Source organism: Sapajus apella, unplaced genomic scaffold (genome assembly GCF_009761245.1).
Source record: "Sapajus apella isolate SASKATOON/1434 unplaced genomic scaffold, GSC_monkey_1.0 scaffold14, whole genome shotgun sequence".
Lineage (NCBI taxonomy): Eukaryota > Metazoa > Chordata > Mammalia > Primates > Cebidae > Sapajus > Sapajus apella.
Genome location: NW_022436954.1, coordinates 465,959 through 488,180, shown reverse-complemented (window position 1 = coordinate 488,180; position 22,222 = coordinate 465,959). Strand labels below are relative to the sequence as shown.

The 22,222-nt window shown below is 51.7% G+C and overlaps 1 protein-coding gene across 9 annotated transcripts in view; it reads right to left on the bottom strand.

Annotated features, from left to right (window-relative positions):
* SHANK2 (SH3 and multiple ankyrin repeat domains 2) overlaps window positions 1-22,222 on the bottom strand; it is a 687,472-nt gene that overhangs the window by 473,837 nt on the left and 191,413 nt on the right. For all 9 annotated transcript variants that reach the window (XM_032282493.1, XM_032282495.1, XM_032282494.1 and 6 more), the window contains one exon: window positions 18,021-18,098. In XM_032282493.1, coding sequence (XP_032138384.1) covers window positions 18,021-18,098 — 78 coding nt within the window. The remainder of the gene's footprint in view (window positions 1-18,020; window positions 18,099-22,222) is intronic.

The window sequence follows — 22,222 nt, the reverse complement described above, 5'->3', positions numbered from 1 at the left end:
AGGATGAGAGTTTCACTCATTTATCACATAGCTCAAGATAGCCGTGGCCCCGCGTCGGCTAAATCGTGGTTCCTGTGTTTATGCCATTGTGGCTAGCTACACCTTGTCCACAGCAAGGGAGGTAGTCAACTGCAATTCTATTTCCCTTGAGTACATAACCACCACATTTTCAAATCGGCCTGTTTACGTGCAATGCGTTTATCACCAAGTTCTGACAGAGGCATAAATTGCAGAGCACAGGTCTCTTCCTGTGAGGTGCAAACACATTCAGCAATGGCAATCTCTGTTGCCTGGGTTTCCAGGCCATGCCCTCCTGTGCCCACCTGGGCCAATGCTCCACACTCATCTCAGGCCTGGCCTGGCCTCTGCCCACTGCCAGGGCCCCCCTCCAGGTCTTCCTGTCCCCTGGCTCACTCCCTCTCTGGGTGAAGCTCCTCTCCAGCAGCTTCCTGAGAAGGCAGCATAGGAGAGGGCGATCCGGGAGCATGTGCATCTGAGACGCCTCTGGGACCCTCTCCCTGATTTGTGAGAACTTCTCCCACTGCGCTTCCCACATGGCTGCTGAGACGTCAGACCCCAGACACTACTCACAACTTCACTTTTCTCTCTTGAAACTGTTAGGATTGTGCTTCTGTTTGCATTCCCTGAGTTCTGAGCTCTCAGGGTCCCCATCCTGACTGGGGGTGTCTTCTCACACCAGGTCCCTTTCAACAGGGAACCTCACATCCATCTGCTCAGCGGCTTTGTCTTGGATGACTTGTTCATTCATTTCTCCCTCACCATTTGGATGCGGAGCCTGCGTGATGAGTCCCGGTCCTGGGGTCCGCCTGCGTTCCAGGGCTCTCTTCCGCCTCCTTGCCTTCATCTTCAGCATGGCTGCTACCCCGTTTTTGGTGATCATCACTGATCTTCCAGAGTCTCTCCGATGCTCCTTGCTTCACAGATGCTATTAACTTCCCTTATTGCACGAAGGATACTGTCAGGCCTCCAAGTCCAAGCCTGGCCATTACAGCCTCGGTGACCCCCACACACATCTCTGGATGGTCCCCAGGAGCCGGAAAGTTCTGAAGTGACCACAAGTAAGCAGGTGGCCACAGAAAGAAGTGAAGCAACTTGTTCCTGCCTCAACGAATTGCTCTCCCCCTGCAACCAGCAACCTGCAATTATTACTGCTCAGCCTTGAGGAATTTCTCCCCCTGCACATTGGCTTCTCCAGACCTCCACCCTTGTGTCTGTGTAATTTACCTCACCCTCCCCTCTGCTTGCAACTGATAACCCCTACCCTTATGCTCATGCCTGCTTGTAATAGATGACCCCTACCCTTGTGACCATGCACCCCGTGACACCCTCCCCTCCCTAAAATAGATAACCACCTTTAACTCACCACATGCCCCACCTGTAACACTAACTCCTATCCCACTGCCCTCCGCCAACTCTCTTTTCAGACTCAGCCCACCAGCACCGGGGTTAATAAACAGCCATGTTGCTCGCACAAAGCCTGCCTGGTGGTTTCTTTACACGCGTGACGAGCCTAACGGACATTAGGTGCGGTATCTCCTTCGGAAATTCTCTCTGTTCCCCAAACTGTCTTGGTTTCTGCCCGGAGTATTTAGTTCTGCCGGTGTCAGCTTTCCCGTAATGGCAGGTGAGCCTCAGCCGCCCGGCTCCGTCTTCCACTTGAGGCACTTGAAGCGGGAAAGGACATTGTGTGCGGGTGGCTCTCGTCAGCAGGAGGACAGCCCTCAGGGCGCTTCGCTGGGGAGATGAACCAGAGGATCCTTGGAAGGGTTCTAGTCAGAGTCCGCAGCAGTGCAAAGGTCCTGGGGCCACGGGGTGCTTCCTGTGCTCAATTAACAGCAAAAGCGGAGGCCTGAGTGGCTGCAGCAGAGGGAGGAGGTGAAGGGAGCAGGCTGCTGAGATCAGAGAGCCCCCCTCCAGCCTGGTCGGGGTTCCTCCAAGGCCCTGTTTACAGCCAGGCCGACGGCCTCACACGGAAGGGCCAGGCCTCCAATACCCTGGGCTCCAATGGCTTCCAGCCTTTCCTGCCGCTGTCAGGGATGCTTCCTCCAGGCTGCCATGTCACCACAGCCACGTCTTCATTTTCACACAGGGGAACCCAGGGCTGTGTGCCTGCCAGGCCTTTAGCAGCACTAAGTTTGTGGAGAGCCTCCACCAGCAGGTACCTGCCGGCCACAGACGTGCCTGCGTGCATCAGGGCACTTGGACGGGGCTGGCCTCAGGTGGCTTTGCTTAGAGAGACTACATAATCACTTTAGACTCCTGAGACACTGGTCACCCAGCTGCAGGTGCCTGGGGCTGCAGCACCCCTGAGTGGGAAGTTACGGGGCGAGCTCGGAGACTCACCCTTCTTCCCCCCATGAGGAGCCCACACAGCTGCTCTCCTGCTTCTTCCATCTTCAGCTCTTGGGGCGAATGAAGGTGACCTCAAGTCATCTCCTGCACAGCCTCCCTCTCCACCAGCCAACCTTCCCCAGGCTTGCTCAATTCACCAGCTGACTTGGAAAACCTCCCTGTGCTGACCCGACTCTGGAACAAATCATGTACGAGATTTGCAGACCGCTGCAACATACACACACCATCTCTCCATCCCCACCGCCCCTCCCCCCACACACACTCCTGCTGTTCAAAGGTTAGAGAACAGCCCTGCAGCACCCAGCTGTAAGGGGACAAGACCAGCATTCTGGAGTAAGGACCCATCAACTTCCAGAACACCGGGCAGCAGGGTCTGGCTGCTGAGTGTCTGGAACAACGGGAAATGTGGTGGGAACTGAACTCTTTTTTTTTTTTTTTTTTTTGAGATGAAGTCTCACTCTGTCACCCAGGCTGAGGTGCACTGGTACAATCTTGGCTCACTGCAGCCTCCGCTTCCAGAGTTCAAGCAATTCTCCTGTCTCAGCCTCCCAAGTAGCTGGAATTACAGGCACCCACCACCACCATGCCTGGCTAATTTTTGTATTGTTAGTAGAGACGGGATTTCACCATGTTGGCTAGGCTGGTCTTGACCTCTTGACGTCAGGTGATCCGCCTACGTCAGCCTCTCAAAATGCTGGGATTACAGGCATGGGCCACTGTGCCCGGCCTGAACTCTACATTTTTAAAAATTATAGTTACGTGTAAATAGTCACATGCCTTCTGTGGTTACTGGACTGGACAGGGAGCTCTAGAATATTCTGCTGAATCCAGATGCCTCACTCAGCATCTTCATGAGACTTCACCGTTGCTCCCCATCCAGGTTGGCATCTGGGTGGGTGATGGATGCAAGGACTGAATTCCATTTTAGAGTTCTCTTCTGCACTACTGGCACTGCACATCCCCCTGAGAGTAAAATCCAAAGTCCTCGCCCAGCAACGTGACCCTCTGTGGTCTCATTTCCCACCGCTGGTGTGGGCTCCATCCCACCTCCACCTCTGCAGCAGGCCAGCTCCCCACACGCCCTAGGCAGGTGCTGACCTCAGGGCCTTGGCACGTGCCAGCCCCACTCTCTGAGATGCCTTTCCCTCAGACATCCCGAGGGCCCACTCCTTCTTTCCTCTTTGCCTGGTCTCTGCCCCATACGTCGCAGAGGTGGCCCTCGGCTCCCAGTGTGAAGGAGCGTGGCTTGCGCGTGGCCATCCCCGTGTCACTCCACTCCCACGGTGCTTTGTTTTTCTTCCTGTCCCTTACCAACCCCCGCATGTTGCACGTTCCTCTGCGTATTTGTTCATGATCTAATGTGCACTCCCAGAGGGCAGAGTGTGCTGTGGCTCACTGAGGTGTCCCTGCACCTAGAAAACAGCGTGGCTCTCATGTGAAACTGTGTACGTCCTGGTGGACATAACGAGTTTGATCCCGGATGACTTTTCATCATAGATATGCACAGAACATCAGCCACTTTGTGGGTTACCCAGGTTTCTACGCCCTCATCTAGAAATACAACTTCCACTTCCCTGTTTCTATGGGAACACAGAGTCTGAATCCCAAATAAGACTCAGAAGAACTTTTAAAAGAAGCTACTTCTAAATGACTGACTCCGCCAACTGCATGCCCTCAGCAGGGCCACAGCGCTGCAACATGGAGGAGGTGGGCTGGGGCGGGCTACAGGGAGTGGTGGGGACTGTGGCAGGCTGGAGAGCACGGCCTTCCCAGAGGGACAGCACTCCTGACCCCGCCAGATGTCCACACATGCAGAGGCTGCCTGGGTGGGGCCATGTTTCCTAATTGTTCAAGAGAAGCTGGAAAGCTGAATTTTTAAATGAAATTCCTGGAGGTTTAAACATCAGTAACTCATTTAAATTCTTTAAGTTAAAAATAATTTAAAATTTTAACACCTGGCTGGGTGCGGTGGCTCACGCCTGTAATCCCAGCACTTTGGGAAGCTGAGGCAGGCAGATTACTTGAGGTCGGGAGTTCGAGACCAGCCTGGCCAACATGGAGAAACCCCACAATACAAAATTAGCTGAGCGAGGTGGCATATACCTGCAATCCCAGCTACTACTGGGGAGGCTGAATCAGGAGAGTCTCCTGAACCTGGGGGCGGAGGTTGCAGTGAGCCGAGATCTTGCCACTGCACTCCAGCCTGGGGCAACAAGAACAAAACTCTGTCTCTCAAAAAAAAAATTAACATCTAGGCAGGTTACAGTCGAGCTCTCTTGGGTCACATCCACCCACCAGACGTCTGGCAGTGACCTTTCTACTGCGGCTCATCCTATCTACCAGATGAGAGCTGGGCCCGCCCTGGACTCACTACCTGCCATGCAGGAGGTTGACGGATCACAAGATGCATGGCAGGTACCAGCCAGTGCCCGGCTCCCTGTCAACCAGCTGCTTCTAAATACACCAGATAAACACGCCAGAAGAAGAAGGGAAAAGAAATAAAAATACTGATTTGCTTGGTCACTCACATGTGGGATAGAAAAGGCTAAAATCGAGGCTGATTCTCCCTCCTTCAGTCAGCAAGTGCTTCAGCACCGCCCCTCCCGGCTCCACCCACAGAGCAGAGGCAGCGGGGGGTGAAAGTGGGGGAAGAACCCGTGCACACAGCAATGTCCCCAGGCCTGGCGCTCTGCCGGGCAAGCAGCTCTTCCGAGGGGCATCATCTTGGCAAACTCCCCCCGTACCCTGGGCTGCACGAGCTCAGAGACTCCACCCGCCGTGTGGGGAGACATCCTCGCTCTCGGGCTCCACTGCTCACTCTCCCTGCACACCGAGAGAAGGAAACGTGAGACGGACCAGAATCCCAGAGTTGGCACCAGCCAGGTTTTCTGGCTCTGCCAGCTGCATAGCCACCGGGAGCTCACAGGGTGACCCGGGCTCCAGACCAGGGCACCGAGCCTCATGGTTGGAGCGTTGGCAGGGAACACGGAGAGCCGGCTGGACACGGCCACCTCCTCCTGCCATGGATGGAAGTCCCCATCCTGTGCCCTCGCTGTCACTGCCCTGGCCCATGCTGCAGGCCTCCTTGGGCCCCCACGGCCTGGGCCAGCATCTCTGGGCTTCCGAGTTTGGCCTGTTTCTATGGTGTGGTGAACGCTGATGACAGCACCACAGACGTGAGGCACTGTGTGGCCCCTCCACCTGCGTGCCTTAGTGAGTTCGGACCTCTATGCCAAAACACCCGAGGCTGGGCGGATTATAAATGGCAGAAATCTATGGCTCACAGCTCTGGTGGCTAGAGTCCAAGGTCAAGACGCTGGCAGGTGCAGTCCCTGGGGAGGGCTGCTCCCTGCTGCACAGATGGGGGCTCTTGCTGTGTCCTCATGGGCAGAAAGTCAAGGCAGTTGCTTTTAGTCTTTTTGGAGATGGAGTTTCACTCCTTTTGCCCAGACTGGAAGGCAATGGCGCCAATATCAGCTCAGTGCAACTTCTGCCACGTGGGTTGAAGTGATTCTCCTGCCTCAGCCCCCCAAGTAGCTGGGATTACAGGTGTGCACCACCATGCCCAGCTAATTTTTGTATCTTTAGTAGATAAGTGTTTCACTATGTTGGCCAGGCTGGTCTTGAACTCCTGACCTCAGGTGAACCACCTGCCTCGGCCTTCCAAACTGCTGGGATTATAGGTGTGAGTCACTGTGCCCTTCCTGCCTTCAGCCTTTTGTACTACAAGGGCACAAATCCCATCAAGAGGGCTCCACCCTCATGACGTAATCACCTCCAAAAGGCCCCACCTCTTTGTGCTGCCACACCAGAGATTCAATTTCAACACAGCTTTTTTTTTTTTTTTTTTCTTAGGCCAGGGTTTCCCTCTGTCGCCGGGCTGGAGTGCAGTGGTGCGATCTCTGCTCACTGCAACCTCTGCCTCCCAGGTTCAAGTGATTCTCATGCCTCAGCCTCCCAAGTAGCTGGGATTACAAGTGCATGCCACCTTGCCCAGCTAGTGTGTGTGTGTGTGTGTGTGTGTGTGTGTGTTTAGTAGAGACAAGGTTTTGCCATGTTGGCCAGGCTGGTCTTGAACCCCTGGCCTCAAGTGACCTGCCTGCCTAGGCCTCCCAAAGTGCTGGAATTATAGGCACGAGCCACCTCGCCGGCCAACACATGAATCTGAGGGCTGATTAAGACCACAGCACCTATGTGATGCCACTCAGACCTCTGGACACTCCCTCCACTACAGTAATTAGCCCCATTTCCAAGAAGCAGAGAAGAGCTGCATTCATTGCCCCTGGCTGCTGCACTGCGCCACCATAAAGCAGTGGCTGAAACAACGGAAGTTTATCCTCTTACAGTTCTGGAGGCCAGAAGTCTGCATTCCAGGTGTTGGCAGGGCTGCCCGCCCCGAAGGCTCTTCCAGCTTCAAGAGCATTCCTTGGCTTGCGGCCACACCCCTCCAATCTCAGCCTCCATCTTCACAGAGCGTTCTAACCTGTGTGCATCTGTTTCTACTTTCTTTTCTTTCAAGATTAGGGCCTCTCCAATCCAGCATGACCTCATCTTAACTCAGTGACATCTGCAAAGGCCCTAGTTCCAAACAATGTCGCCTTCACAGGTCCTAGATAGACATGAATTTATGGGGCAAATGCTTTGACTCAGTACAGGAGCATTCGGAAACTTCTGAGTAAATCCTAAGTGGCCTGACTAAGGGCCCCAGCTGAGAAGAAACCCAGGCTGGATTTGAACCCATGCTCTGAGGATGGGAACGCCAGGCCCCTGCTGCTCCCTCTGGCCAGATCTGTGGCTGAGAGCATGCTGGTTTCCTCTGGGCCGAGGCTTTGTGCCTCAGTAAATGCAGACCCGAAATAACCCATCTTTTTGGGTGACTGAGAACCAGGAGAATTCTGGAAACGCATTCCATCTTGTTCATAGAAATGGTGTTGGACACAACACAAAGCCCGTCCAAGGATGCTCAGTGGAAACCGTGGTCTTTGCCAGCTCTCGGCTGCATGTGCCCCCTCCGCTTTTAAACTGGAGAGACGCAAGCTGTCTAGCTACTTGGCTGTCTTGTTCAAATAAATGGGATTTTATCAAATCATCGAGCAAGTGCAAAATGCTGTCTCTGGGTGGCCACGGAGCTACCACCCGTCTCAGTGCAGAAACCATTCTCATGTTGGCACCTACGCCGTGGCTTTTCTCTGTGGCTTTTGTTGGTGGCAAACAGCAGAGATGTGCCCAAGCTGCTGACGATTTTCATGGAAAGGTGAGGTTGCTTCAGGGTGGCACTCGGGGGGACGCGGATGGCAGCGCAACCCTGGCTTCGAGTGGGCCGGGGGGCCTGAGCAGCAGGAGTGCGGGAGCTCGCCACTGACACCCACCAGTGGTCTCTAGGAGCTACTTTCTGTGGCTGCAGGAACAAATGGTCACAGACGAGGTGGCTTCGAGCAACAACCTTCCCTGAGGTCCTAGAAGCCGGAGTCCGAAACAGCATCATTTGATCCTGAGGTGTCATCAGATCCACGCTCCCCAGGAAGGCTCCGGGGAGGGTCCTTCCCAGCCTCCTGACTTCGGGCCACACCATCTGATCTCTGCCCCCAACCCCTGTCCCACCCCCACTGTCTCCACCTTCACGCAGCCCCGTTCCCTGTGTGTGTCCTCCTACAAGGACCTTGGAGATGATGATGGCTCACCCAGCTTGGACACTGGTGCCTTCCAAACCTCACATTGAAATGTAATCCCCAGTGTGGTGGTGTCAGGAGTGGGGGTGAGCGGGAGGTGTCTGGGTCGTGGGAGTGGATCCCTCACGAACACATCAATGCCCTTCCTCCAAGGTGAGTGCACTAAATCAGGGCTCTCCAGAGGAACAAATCTAATGGGATCTATTTACACAGGAAAGGGAGTTTCGTTAGCGAGAACTGGCTCACACGATCACAAGGCGAAGTCCCACAACAGGCCATCTAAAGCTGGGGAACAGGGGAGCAGGTCGTGGTCCAGTTCAAGTCCGAAAGCCTCAAAACCAGGGAAGCCGTCAGTGCAGCCTTCAGTCTGCGGCCGAAGGACCGGGAGTCCTCGGCAAGACACTGGTGTAGGTCCCAGAGTCCAGAGGCCAAATGACTTGCAGTCTGATGTCCAAGGTCAGCCGTGGATGGAAGGATCCAGCAGGGGAGGAAGAAGGAAGTCGGGAGACCTGGGAGACCCAGCAGGCAAGGCCACCCCTCCTGCTTCCACCCGCTTTGTTCCCAACGTGCTAGCAGCCAACTGGATGGTGCCCACCCACACTGAGGGTGGATCGTCCTCTCCCGGCCCATTGACTCAACTGTTCATCTCCCATGCCAACACCCTCACAGACACACCCAGAAACGACACCCCGCCAGCCCTCTGGGCACCCTCCATCCAATCAAGTTGATATACAATACGAACCCTCTCAGTGAGCCGGTTCTGGCTCTGTGAGTTCCCGCTGTGAGCTGGTTGTTAGGAAGGGCTCGGCCCCTCCCCGCCCTGCTCCCTCTCCCCGTGTGATCTCGGCGCACACAAACAGATTAAGAGCCCCCGATGATCCAGGATAATGCCTCCATGTCTAGACCCTTCACTTTATCAAAGCCTCTGCCACATAAGGTTCCATTCATGAGTTATAGGGATCAAGACCTGACATTTTTGGGGACCCTTGTTTAGCCTAGCACACCCATGGTATGCTCCTCCCCTGCCCTGCCAGCTGGTGTCTGACAGAAGCCTGGCCACGAGCCCCCCATGGGTACCACCTCCTTTCCCGAAGACACACCATGTTCTTTCCAGACTAACAGCCTTTACTGTGCCCCATGTTACTGTAACTTACAATCCTCTGTGTGTGTGTGTGTGTGTGTGTGTGTGTGTGTGTGTGTGTGTGTATAAAATTTGGGCTGGGCACAGTGGATCACACGTGTAATCCCAGCACTTTGGGAGGCCGAGGCAGGCAGCTCACCAGGTCAAGAGTTTGAGAACAGCTTGGCCAGTATGGTGAAACCCTGTCTCTAGAAAAAATAAAAGTAAATAATAAAAAAAAAATAGCCGGGCATGTTGGCAGGCACCTGTAATCCTAAGTACTCAGGAGGCCAAGGCAGGAGAATTGCTTGAACCCAGGATGGGGAGGTTGCAGTGAGCTGAAATTGTTTCTGGCACAGAGCTCCAGGAATCCTTGGCATTTCCCAAGTGATCCACACAGTAAAGGTGGGGGGAGTGTCTTTCGTTACCGAGGTGACGACAATGAACTGACTTTTGGAAAGTCCAAGGACAGGGCTGATGACCACGTGACTGGAGGGATAGACTTTCAGCCCCTGACCACCTCCAAGGAGTGGAAAGGGGCTAGAAGTTGAGCTAATCACCAACAGCCCAGGAAGGAATCAATCACGTCCATGAAAAGAAACCTCTATACAAACCCAACAGAGAGGGTTCAAAGAGCCCCCAGGGTGGTGAACACAGGGTGGAGGCTGGGAGGGCGGTGCTCCCAGAGGACGTGGAGGCCCTCACCGCCCCTCCCCCCATCTCCTTCCTGGAGCTTCTCTTCCATTTGGCTGTTCCCGGCTTGTGTCTTTCTTAATAACCTGGCAGTGGTAGGTCACCTTCTCCTGGGTTCTAAGAGACATTCTAGCACATTTTTGAATCCAAGGAAGGGGTCGCACGAACTCTCAATTTATAATGTATAGCTGGTCAGAAGCACGGGTGAGAAGCTGGGCTTCTGATAGGCGCCTGTGATCAGCGGTGAGGGGGCAGTCTGGTGAACCTGAGCCCTTGACCTGTGGGGTCTGACGCTAGTCCCGGGTAGACTGTAGCAGAGCTGAGCTGCGTCGCAGGACACCCAGGTGGTGCCAGAGTTGGCTGTCGGTGAGGAAACCTCCGCACACCTGGTGTCGGGGTGAGCTTGAGAGGCCCAGCAGAGGTGAGGAAACGGGTTTTCCTTCCAGACCCCTGTCCCTGGGACGCTTGTGCACAGCTCCCCTGCAGCGGCCCCATCTCCACTCAGGCCCGTGGACGAGCCCCCACCTCCCGCCCTCCCTTGCCCTTGGCCTTTTCTCCCTTTGCCCTGCTTTGCTTCCTTGCGGCTGGCAGTTCTGCCACCTTCCTTCTTGCTTGTGGCCGTGTTTATCGCCCACCCTCCCTGGGAGTGGGATTTTATCTTCTTGCTCAAGGCTGCATCCATCCTGGGGCTGAGGCTGGCCAGGCTCAGGGGAGCTGTAAGTGGCCACATTCCTGAATGGCTGCATGGCAGCCCTGCTCCCAACCTCCGTCCAGGGCACAGCTTCCCACGCTGGCCCCCTTCCTCCGTCTCGGGAGCCTGCACACCCCGCGGCTGCTGCTCCCACTTCTCCCCTCCCTGTCGGCACTCCCGCCAAGACACAGAATAGGCACTTGGTTTGGGAACAGAGTTAGGCCGTTTGGGGCCAGGAGAGCTGACAGGCCAGTGGAGAGTAGGCTTTGGGTCAAGGGCCCATCATAGTCCAACTGCTCATGGGTGGGGCGCAGTGGGGTCTACACGGTGGTGACAGAGAGGGAGGACCCCCAACTGACCCCAGCCAGTGAGGGGTCCACAGGCCACTATGCTGCTGGTGGTGATGAGGCTCGGCCAGCTCCCACCTGTGGACAGGCAGGCGCACCACCAGAAGCACTGTGTGTGTGTGTGTGTGTGTGTGTGTACACGCGCACACACGTCTAATAGACAGTCTTACATGAACTTTACAATTTACCAACATCAGCTCATAGAACTTGCAATCACAGCAGGGGTGTCCTGGGACCTTGCCCATGGCGTTCATCACGGAAGAGGAAGGTCCTGTGAGGAAATGCCATGACCTTATTCCCACATCCACGTGGATGTCCACAAAATAAGGAAGGCATAACCAAACAGTCTTGTTTGGGGCTCATTTAACAAGGAGAGAAATTCAGAAAGCCAGCTGGAGGGAACGGAAAAGAGAAGGGTTTGTTGAGTAGGTTACCTTGGTTCCTGAGAAGTGTTTAACGCTAAGAACCGTGTTACCCACGGGGTCAGGTGGCCTTCATCAGTGGCCGTCCCTCCCCCACGCAGTTGCCTCCAACAGCACCGTCAGAGGAACTGCAGAGTGCACAGCCACAGGTAAAGCGCTCTGGCAGCCACTGCCACATGTGGCACAGAAAATGTACTCATCCCACTCTGGCTAAACAGCTAACCGTGGAAACTCAATTTGGAGCTCCGTGCCAGAGGAAATCAGATGAAGGGACTGGAGGGCAAAAGCCAGGCTCTGACGTTTCGGGAGATCCGCACTCCCTTTCATGGACTAGGTCCTCCCCAAGAGAATGCACTGGGGACAGGCCATGTCCAAAAACGCTTTGCCCGGAGTCCTTGAGTGAAGAGCGCAAGACGACACCGAACCATTGCCGGAGGCATTCCTGGGCCTCTGCCATCACCGGCCTGACCTGTGGCGATGCTGGGATCCATCACCTAATTGCCAGAGAAGTGGAAATCCAGCTCCTCGTTCCTGCATTTGGCTTTTGTCTTCCTCCTCCTGTGTGCAGTGTTAAGGGTTAAGGAAGAATACAGGGTCTGGCATCCAGCAGCCTGTGCCCCATTCACCGTCCCTTTAGGAGCTGTGTGACCTGGGCTGTTCACCTACAGGAGACCCTTCTTCGTGGGACCACATAGCAAGGGCTCAGCACAGGACTGGACAGGGTGCTATGGGGCACCAAAAGGTACCAAAGCTACCAGGCACCCGTCGCTCATCAGAAAGACATCCACGTCAAGGCCTTCTTTGTCTTTTCCTTCCCATTTCATCCTCGTCCTTCTCTGCCCACATTAAAACTGGGCCATTTTAAAATTGAGCTGTTCTGAACATCTGTCATTGCCACTGCCTTTTTTTCCTGATTTTCTCCACCCTTTCTTTGCTTCTGGACGTCTGGTTGGCAAGTGCTAGATACGGCCTGGAGACCAACGGAATGGCAGCATGTGGAGAGAAGGCTGCCCTTTCCAAAATTACAATGCCATGTGCCCAAGTCCCTGCATCCAAAAAACAGTACGAGCCCCTTTCAGAATGCAGCTGCGGGGGGGTAAGAACAAGTCCTCCAATCAGTCCTCCCATGCATCAGCCAGGGTTCTCCAGAGACACAGACCCAGGGGGTGTGTGTGTGTGTGTGTGTGTGTGTGTGTGCATGTATGTGTGTGAATACACACACATGCAAATAGATATATATATTTACACATGTATTTGTAACATGTATACGTATATACATTGTGTATGTGTATACTTTACATGTGTGTGTATGTGTATGTACGTATGTCTGTAAAGAGATTTAGTTTAAGGAATTGGTTTAAATGATTGTGGAGGCTGACAAGCCCATAATCCACAGGCCTCAGCAGGCTAGAAACTCAGGCAGGAGTTGACACTGCAGTATTAGGGCAGAATTCCTTCTACTCTGAGAAACTTCAGGCTTTGCTCTTAAGGCCTCCAACCAATTGGATGAGGCCTACCCACATCGTGGAGGATACACCTTTACTTAAAGTCAAGCGATTGTTGATGTTAATCACACCCACAGAACACCTTCACGGCAACCCTTACATCAGCATCCGAGTAGTTAGCTGGGTGCTAGAGCCTAGCCAAGCTGACATATCAAACTACCCACCACACAGAGCCCATTTCTGCCTCTCTCCCTTGCTGTACCCCCTCCTTGGTTTGGGCCTTCTACTGTTTAGACTTCTATCCATTCTGTTTTTGTCTTTGGAATCAGGAAGCTTACGATTTTGGACTGAGCAATCCAAAAAGCAAAGGGTCCCTGATGATCTTCATTTCACAGCTGGTTGCAAGAGGGTTCAGAAAGAGGGTTCTTCCTCACAGTAGATCTCAGAGCCCTGGACTGGAAGGCAGAAGGCCTGGGGACTGCTGACTTATCACTAATTTTGGAATTCTCACCATCTGTCTCTCTAGATTTCCATTTATCCCATAAATTGGAGATTTAAAAAGCCTACCTCATTGGGTTGAACATTAAACGAGAACATATAGAAAAGCATTTGTGAACTTTAAAACTCTGTGCAAATGGAAAATTCATCACTCTCATCATCACCATCATTTTCAGCATCTTAATCACCATAATCATGGCCATCAACCAAAATCATCACTATTATCACCATCACTAAAAACATTACCATCATCATAACCACCATCACCATCAACATTACCATCATGACCATCATCATCACATCAACATTACCATCATCATGACCAACACCATCAACATCAACATTACCATAATCATGGCCACCACCATCACCATCAACATTTCAACATTACCATCATGACCATCATCATCACATCAACATTACCATCATCATGACCACCACCATCACCATCAACATTACCATCATCATGACCACCACCATCACCATCAACATTACCATCATCATAACCACCATCACCATCAACATTAACACCATGACCACCACCATCACCATCAACATTACCATCATCATGACCACCACCATCAACATCAACATTAATACCATCATGACCACCATCACCATCAACATTACCATCATCATGACCACCACCATCACCATCAACATTACCATCATCATGGCCACCACCATCACCATCAAGATTTCAACATTACCATCATGACTAACACCATCACCATCAATTTACCATCACCATGACCACCACCATCACCATCAACACTACCACCATCACCAGCATCATGACCACCATCATCACCATCAACATTACCACCACCATGACCACCATCACCATCAAAATTACCATCATCATAACCACCATCACTATCAACATTACCACCATCATGACCAGCATCATGACCACCACCATCACCATCAACATTATCATCATCATGACCAACACCATCACCATCAACATAACCATCATCATGACCACCATCAACATTACCATCATCATTACTATTACTGGGTGTATATCCAAAGGATTATAAATCACTCTATTATAAAGACATGTGCACATGTATGTTCACTGTAGCACTGTTTATAGTAGCAAAGACCTGGAACCAACCCAAATGCCCATCAAGGATAGACTGGACAAAGAAAATGTGGCACATATACACCATAGAATACTATGCAGCCATAAAAAATGATGAGTTCATGTCCTTTGTAGGGATATGGATGAATCTGGAAACCATCATTCTGAGCAAACTAACACAAAAACAGAAAACCAGACAATGCATGTTCTCACTCATAGGCAAGTGTTGAACAATGAGAACACATGGGCACAGGGAGGGGAACATCACACACTGGGGTATGTTGGGGGATGGTGGACTAAGGGAGGGACAACAGGGGATGGGGAGGTTGAGGAGGGATAACACCAGGAGAAATGCCTGATGTAGGTGATGGGGGGAGGGAGGCAGCAAACCACCATGGCACATGTGTACCTATGCAACAATCCTGCAAGATCTGCACATGTGCCCCAGAACTTAAAGTACAATTAAAAAAAAAAGTACTCTAGTTCAAAGTGTCTGAAAAGCCAGAAACAAAAAAGAAAAGCCTGCCTTTTTGATGACTTCTTATATCATCAGCGCTTTCCAGATGAACATATTTGATACCTTTTAAATGGTGCAGCCAGCCATCATTTCTCCCACAAACTCAATATTAAATGATTCATTTATCATAATTGGGAGAACAACTGTGAATGAAAAATAAAAGCTGGGGACATTTTACGGGCAAAGATCCACAGAGTAAATCCAGTCTCTTTGTATTAGTAAAACACAAGGCGGGAAGGTGAGGAGGAGGAAGCTGGCTCCTGACCGGCATTGCCAGGGCCCATGCTGGACACGTAAATTGGCAGAGACCTCATTCCGCCAGTTACCTGAGCAACGTCTATGGTGTTCAGGGTCTCATCAGTTCCGTGGCAGTGTGCATCACTTTCTTTGGGAATCATTTGTGGCACTGATTGATTGTCCTTAGCAAAATAGAGACAGATGGCACAGATTTGTGCTGGTGCAGTTTTGCTGCCATGAGGGTTATACTAAGCATCCTACCAGGACTCATGTAACAAGGGCATCCCCATCTCAGGTGGTCACGGCCAGTGGTGACAGGGCACTAATGGTGACTGGCAGGGAGGGGCAGGCCACCCACATGGACCTTTCATCCTAGGTGCCACGGAAGACTCATTTCCCTGGAGCTCCGTGTGGCAGTTGTAAGCCACCGCCGAGCAGAGTCAGAAAGAGTTTTCTGGTCTTTTTAAAAATAAAGAACCAACAAGCTACATTATTTAATGGCCAAAAACAATTCTCTTTCGTTTTTGAGACGGAGTCTTGCTCCGTGGCCCAAGCTAGAGTGCAGTGGTGTGATCTCGGCTCACTGCAACCTCCACCTCCCAGGTTCAAGCAATTCTCCTGCCTCAGCCTCCCAAGCAGCTGGGATTGCAGGTGTCAGCCACTGCACTGGCTAATTTTTGTATTTTTAGTAGAGACAGGGTTTCACCATCTTGGCCAGGCTGATCTTGAACTCCTGACCTCATGATCCACCTGGCTCGGCCTCCCAAAGTGCTGGGATTACAGGCATGAGCCACCACACCCAACCCAAAAGATAATTTTTAAAACAAGCCCACTAATGCACAGTTAACCCCAAAGGGCAGACACAGTCGAACCATGAAATCAAAGAAGCCCACAACCTCCTCGTCTTCACCACTGGAAAGGGGATATTTTCCTGGAGTGTAACTGTAATCTCTGCGGATCCATCAGCAAAGCAGGGACCCCTTTCAACAACCCACTTTACATTAGACATTTGCAAACTGCCAGATTCAAGACCAAAATCCAGGCCCACCATGACTGAAGAGTTAAGTAAACTCCCTAATGGCTGATACGGTTTGAATGCGTCCCTACCCAAATCTCATCTTGTAGTTCCCATGATCCTCTGTTGTAGGAGGGATCTCATCTTGTAGTTCTCATGATCCTCTGTTGTAGGAGGGATCTCATCTTGTAGTTCCCATGATCCTCTGTTGTAGGAGGGATCTCATCTTGTAGTTCCCATGATCCTCTGTTGTAGGAGGAATCTCATCTTGTAGTTCCCATGATCCTCTGTTGTAGGAGGAATCTCATCTTGTAGTTCCCATAATCCTCTGTTGTAGGAGGGATCTCATCTTGTAGTTCCCATGATCCTCTGTTGTAGGAGGGACCCAGAGGGAGGTAACTGAATCATGGAGGCAGTTACCCCCACGCTGCGCTTCTCATGATAGCGAGTGAGTTCTCATGAGACCTGATGGTTTTCTAAAAGACTTTTCTCTCTTTTGCTTGGCACTTGCCCTCAATGCCACCATGTGAAGAAGGACGTGTCTGCTTTCCATTCCGCCATGATTATAAGATTCCTGAGGTCTCCGGAGTCATGCTGAACTGTGAGTCAATTAAACCTGTTTCCTCTGTAAACTACCCAGTGTCAGAGATGCCTTTATTAACAGCATGAGAGAGGACTAATGCTATAGTGCCTAAGAAACATCTAGGCCCAGTTGTTGGACTGAACTCCTTCGTTTTATCACAAGAAGCCTGTATTGATTAGGAATGTCTAAGAAGAGTATTAGTAAAATCATTCGTGGAAGCCAATTCTAAACTAAAGTTCTCTCAGGGCAATAAGATATACAAATTATTTCCAGACGAGGAGAATCGTGGAAATGTCCATTTTCAGTTCAAGTGGATCTGATGGTGTAAAGCATCAAAAAGCATTTCTACAACTCGTTTAGCTAAAGAGGAATGAGCATTTAGCTTAAAGGATTTTATTTTCACCCTGAACTGTTGCATCAAAAGTAGACAAGCCCAATATCTGTGAAACAGCATATTACCCAGCCACAAACAGGAGTGGAGCATGGACACAGGCTACAGTACAGGTGAGCCTGGAAGACATGATGCTGAGTACAGAAGCAGACGCAAAATGTCATCTGTTGTATGACTGCATTCATATCACACGTCCAGAATAGGCACATTCGTAGAGATGGAAAAGTCATGCGTGGTTTTCTAGGGGCTGGGGGAGGGGGAGTGGGGAGTGGCTGTTTGGTGGGTATAGAATTTCCTTTTGGGGGTGATAAGTTCTTAGCTAGACAGTGGGGATGGTTTTGCAAAGCATCAGGAATATACTTAATGCCACTAAAGTGTATAATTTAAAATGCTTCAAATGTTAAATGTGGTGTTTTATGTATTTTAACACAATTTTTTATAAAAGTTTAGGACCTGGGTTTGTGCATTCCACCACAGAACACCCTGGCCCACGCTTGGCTGGGGCTGTTCTCCCTCCATTCTTGGACAGCGGACTCCATGGGGGTGCCAATGGAAGGCAGGCCCCCTCCCGTGCTATCCTCAGGAAGTTTGCCCCACTGGATGGACGGGCAGCAGAACCAGCATCTCCCAGCAGCTGTACGGCTGGAGGCACTTAGATCTTTGCTGCCTTTCTGATGCTGACTGCCACACCCATGTCCACGTTCTTCGTGCCACGTGCTCTAACAGGAAGGAGCCAGTGCGAGCAGGCACACTGAGACAGGGCAGCAGCTTCTCACCAAGAGAGGGAGGTGTCCGGGACTGCCTCTGAATAAGAAAACATCTGCAACAAAGCGAGCCAGCCTCCTGTCACACATACAAACGCGACCGTGGAGACGCACAGCGCTCACCCACAGTGGCCCACATGTGGATCCTGATGTTGAGAGCACGTTTACCTGAAATGGAGTCTGGCTGTTGTAGTTTTTCAATTCCTTATTTCCGCCTCGAAACAGAAGCACTCTTGCACAGCTGTCCTGCAGATAGAAAAGGAGAAGCCTGTTTGTAAGATGCTAGCACAGATATTCTCCAAAGAAATCTGTCCAGAGGCTCAAGCCCATGGAAAACCAGGGAAACATAAACCCACATAAATTTAAAAAAAAAAAAAAAAAAAAAAAAACCTATGGCCAAACAATTTCACTTTTAAAGACTGTATTCTATAGAAAGTCTTGCACATGTGTATAAAATATGTAACAAGTGAAATATCTTCAGTAAAATTCAGAAAGAAAGAAAGATAGGAAGGAAGGAAGAAAAAAGAAAAGAAAATCTGCAGATAGCGTACATGTTACAAAACAGGGGAAGGTGCGGATATGTTCTAGACCATTCTTTACTTCGGCAGTCTCAGGACAAAACAAGGCAGATGACTATAAACTGACAAGAAACATATCCAGAAACTTCTGAATAAAAAAGGCAAGTCTGAAAACAATAATATTGGCCGGGTATGGTGGCTCACACCTGTAATCCCAGCACTTTGAGAGGCCAAGATGGGCAAATCACCCGAGGTCAGGAGTTCAAGACCAGCCTGGCCAGCATGGTGAAACCCCGTCTCTACAAAAATCAGCCAGGCATGATGACAGGTGCCTGTTGTCCCAGCCACTCGGGAGGCTGAGGCAGGAGAATTGCCTGAACCCAGGAGGCGGAGGTTGCGGTGAGCTGAGATCGCGCCATTGCACTCCAGCCTGGGTAACAAGAGCGAAACTCCGTCTCAAAAAAAACAAACAAAAAGAAACCAATAATATTGCCTAATCTCATTTACATTTTAAAGGCTTCAAGAAAAACTAATAAAGGCTTGAAGTCTGTATTATAGAAAAGCTGAGACTAAATCTGGAAGGATATGCACCAGTTAGCAGTATTTACTTCCATGGAAGGAAAAAGGATTAGACAGGGAACAGAAGGAATCTTTATTCGTTTATTTATGAGTCAGAGTTTCACTCTTGTTACCCAGGCTGGAGTGCAGTGGTGCAACCTTCGCTCACTGCAACCTTTGTCTCTTGGGCTCAAGCGATTCTCCCCACCTCAGCCTCCTGAGCAGCTGGTACGCCAAGCATGTGCCACCGTACCCAGTAAGGCTTTTTTGTACAGACAGGTTCTCACTATATTGCCCAGCCTAGTCTCGAACTCCTGGGCTCAAGAGATCTGCACGGCTCAGCCTCCCAAAACACTTGGATTCTAGGCCTGAGTTTCCCGTATGAATCACACTCCACTCCCCAAGCCCACTGGCTCCTAGCCCCAGCCCGTCAGGCCTCAAGTGGACACCAAGCCCTATGCTATTCAGAGTCTCGTCCCTGGAAGGTGTCCTCAGACTCAGGGACAGCCCAGCAAGTTTCGATGAAGATGCTCGCCCACTCCCGGGAAGCAGGAAGTTGGGGCGGCCTCTGTCGCCTCTCATTATATGGACCACACACGTCAGCAGGGGCGGGACAGACGCCCATGAAGCTGTCAGCCTGAGGCCCACGGGGCAGCAGGGAAAGGAGAGCCAGCAAAGCCGTGCGTGAGGCCCAAAGAACGCTGCAGATGGAGGCTGAGCTGAGAAAAAGCCGACACAAGGAAAGGAGCCGCGGGGAGCCCCTGGTGTTTCCAAACCACGTGTGAGTCTACAAGACCACGCAGCAGCCGGTTAGGGGTGACACTCCGCACCGGGTTTTGGGGTGGGAAACCCCTGGAAAAACACAAATGTGGATTCCAGGTTTTACGCTGAGATAAACTCTCCTAACCACTGCCATAAACGTGCGTTGCTTCGAGTACAGGAAAACATATTTAAGGGAATTTTCAAAGGCGTAACTATGATCAGCAAACAAACCTTTCATGTTTAGAGTACAATTAAATCCAGAGTTTAAAAAACAGAAACACTGGCCAGGCGCGGCGGCTCATGCCTGTAATCCCAGCACTTTGGGAGGCCGAGGAGGGCAGATCACCTGAGGTCAGGAGTTTGAGACCATCTTGGCCAACACGGTGAAACCTCTACTAAAATACAAAAAATTAGCCAGGCGTGGTGGCGCGTGCCTGTAGCCCCAGCTACTCAGGAGGCTGAGGCAGGGGAATCGCTTGAACCTGGGAGGCGGAGTTTGCAGTGAGCTGAGCTCACACCACTGCACTCCAGCCTGGTGGCAGACGAGACTCCGTCTCAAAACACACACACACCAGAAAGGCCAGGCATCAGGTCTGCTGTGCCCAGGGCACACCGTGGGAGGTGCAGGTCGAGGCTCCCGCCCTGTTTATTTCATTTTAGGGTTGAAAATGACAGCCCTTGGCTGAATCCTGCATGTCTCGTTTTGTGAATAATGTCTTAGGGATGCGACCACATCACTCCCCTGCATGCCTGCTGTGGCTGCAGAGCCTGAAGTATGTATTCTCTGGGTCTTTACAGAAAAAAGGGTGCCCACCCTGGTCGTCATACAGTAGACCTGCATGTCCCCAATGCAGTAACACGTTCTTAGACATGACCAGGCTGGCAGGAGGCCCTCACGGTGGACATGTTAACAAGGCTCCTCAGGCCCCAGGTAGGCGGGTGACAGGGAGCGCGGGGTGACAACCAGCTCCAGCACTCAGAGAGCAGCTTTCGAGCGGTTCTGCCTTTTGTCTTCTGAGCCTCAGTCTCCTTTGTAAAGTGGGGGCACCGGGCTTGGCAGCCACCTAACGAGCCTGCTGCACCATCACTGACATGGGGTGGTCTCCCTCCTTTCACCCCCAGCAATGCCCTTTCCCTGGAAGGTGACCCCTGACCCCCAGGGGAGGGGCCCACCCATGTGGACAGCCCCTCCGGGTCCCAGCCACATGGCCCCTTTGGGGTATCACTGGGGAACTGGGAATCACCCTCAGTTTCTGAGGGTGACCAGCCTTTAGAGAGGTGCACAGAACGCGGCCTTCTCCACTGGGATGAGGCAGAGTGGAGGGTCCTGGCCTGGCCCCTGGCTTTTCCAGTCCTGATCTAGCCCTTCCGCCCTCTGCCCAGCTGCAAGACTTGCCCTGCATCCTGACCGTGTGTCCAAAATTTCCCTTCAAATCACCCCCAGCGGGGTCCTGTTATTTCCAACCCAGAGAGTCTTTTTTTTTCCCCTTGAGACATGGTCCTGCTCTGGTGCTCAGTGCAACCTCCACCTCCCAGTCTCAAGCGGTCCTCCACCTCAGCCTCTCAAGTAGCTGGGACCACAGGCGTGCACCGCTACGCCTGGCTAATTTTTGTGTTTTCTGTAGAGACAGGGTTTCACCATGTTGCCCAGGCTGGTCTCGATCTCCTGGGCTCAACTGATCTGTCCACCTCGGCCACCTAAAAGTGCTGAGATTACAGGTGTGAGTCGCTGCGCCCAGCCCAAAGTCTTCGTTAAAATCACAGTATTATCAGGCTACAGTGAGCAAACAGTTTGTTTTTTGCTTTGATAAGAGAGAAAAAGGAAAGGAGGAAGAGTCTGACAGACCACAGGGAGGGTGGGATGATGCCTTTCTACCAGTTCCCATCTGGAGGCAGGAAAGAGAGAAGCAAGGGCGGAGGGACCCCAGGGAGCAGGTGTCAGTGGGGACCTGAGGGCTGGCCCCTGGGGGTCTTGCTCACCGTTTGCTCTGGGCTCTAACTGCACGCTGGCCCAGTGGTCTGGAAGAACCACCCAGCACTGACAAAACCCAGGTGGCTGAGAGCGGCCTGGTGAATCGGAATTCAGAAGGGAGGAGCCTGGGGACACTCTTCCCAACTCCTCTCGCTTCTCATTAAGAACTTTTCCTGACAATTCCCTATTATAGGCTGGGCATGGTGGCTCACAATTTCACACTTGGGAAGGCTGAGGTGGGAGGATCGCTTGAGTCCAGGAGTTTGAGACCAGCCTAGGCAACAAGGCAAGACCCCATCTCTACATAAAATGAAAAAAAAATTAGGCCGGGCGTGGTGGCTCACACCTGTAATCCCAGCACTTTGGGAGGCTGAGGCGGGTGGATCACGAGGTCAAGAGACTGAGACCATCCTGGCCAACATGGTGAAACCCCATTTCTACTAAAAATACAAAAATTAGCTGGGCATAGTGGTGTGCACCTGTAATCCAAGCTACTTGGGAAGCTGAGGCAGGAGAATCACTTGGGCCTGGGAGGTGGAGGTTGCAGTGAGTCGAGACCA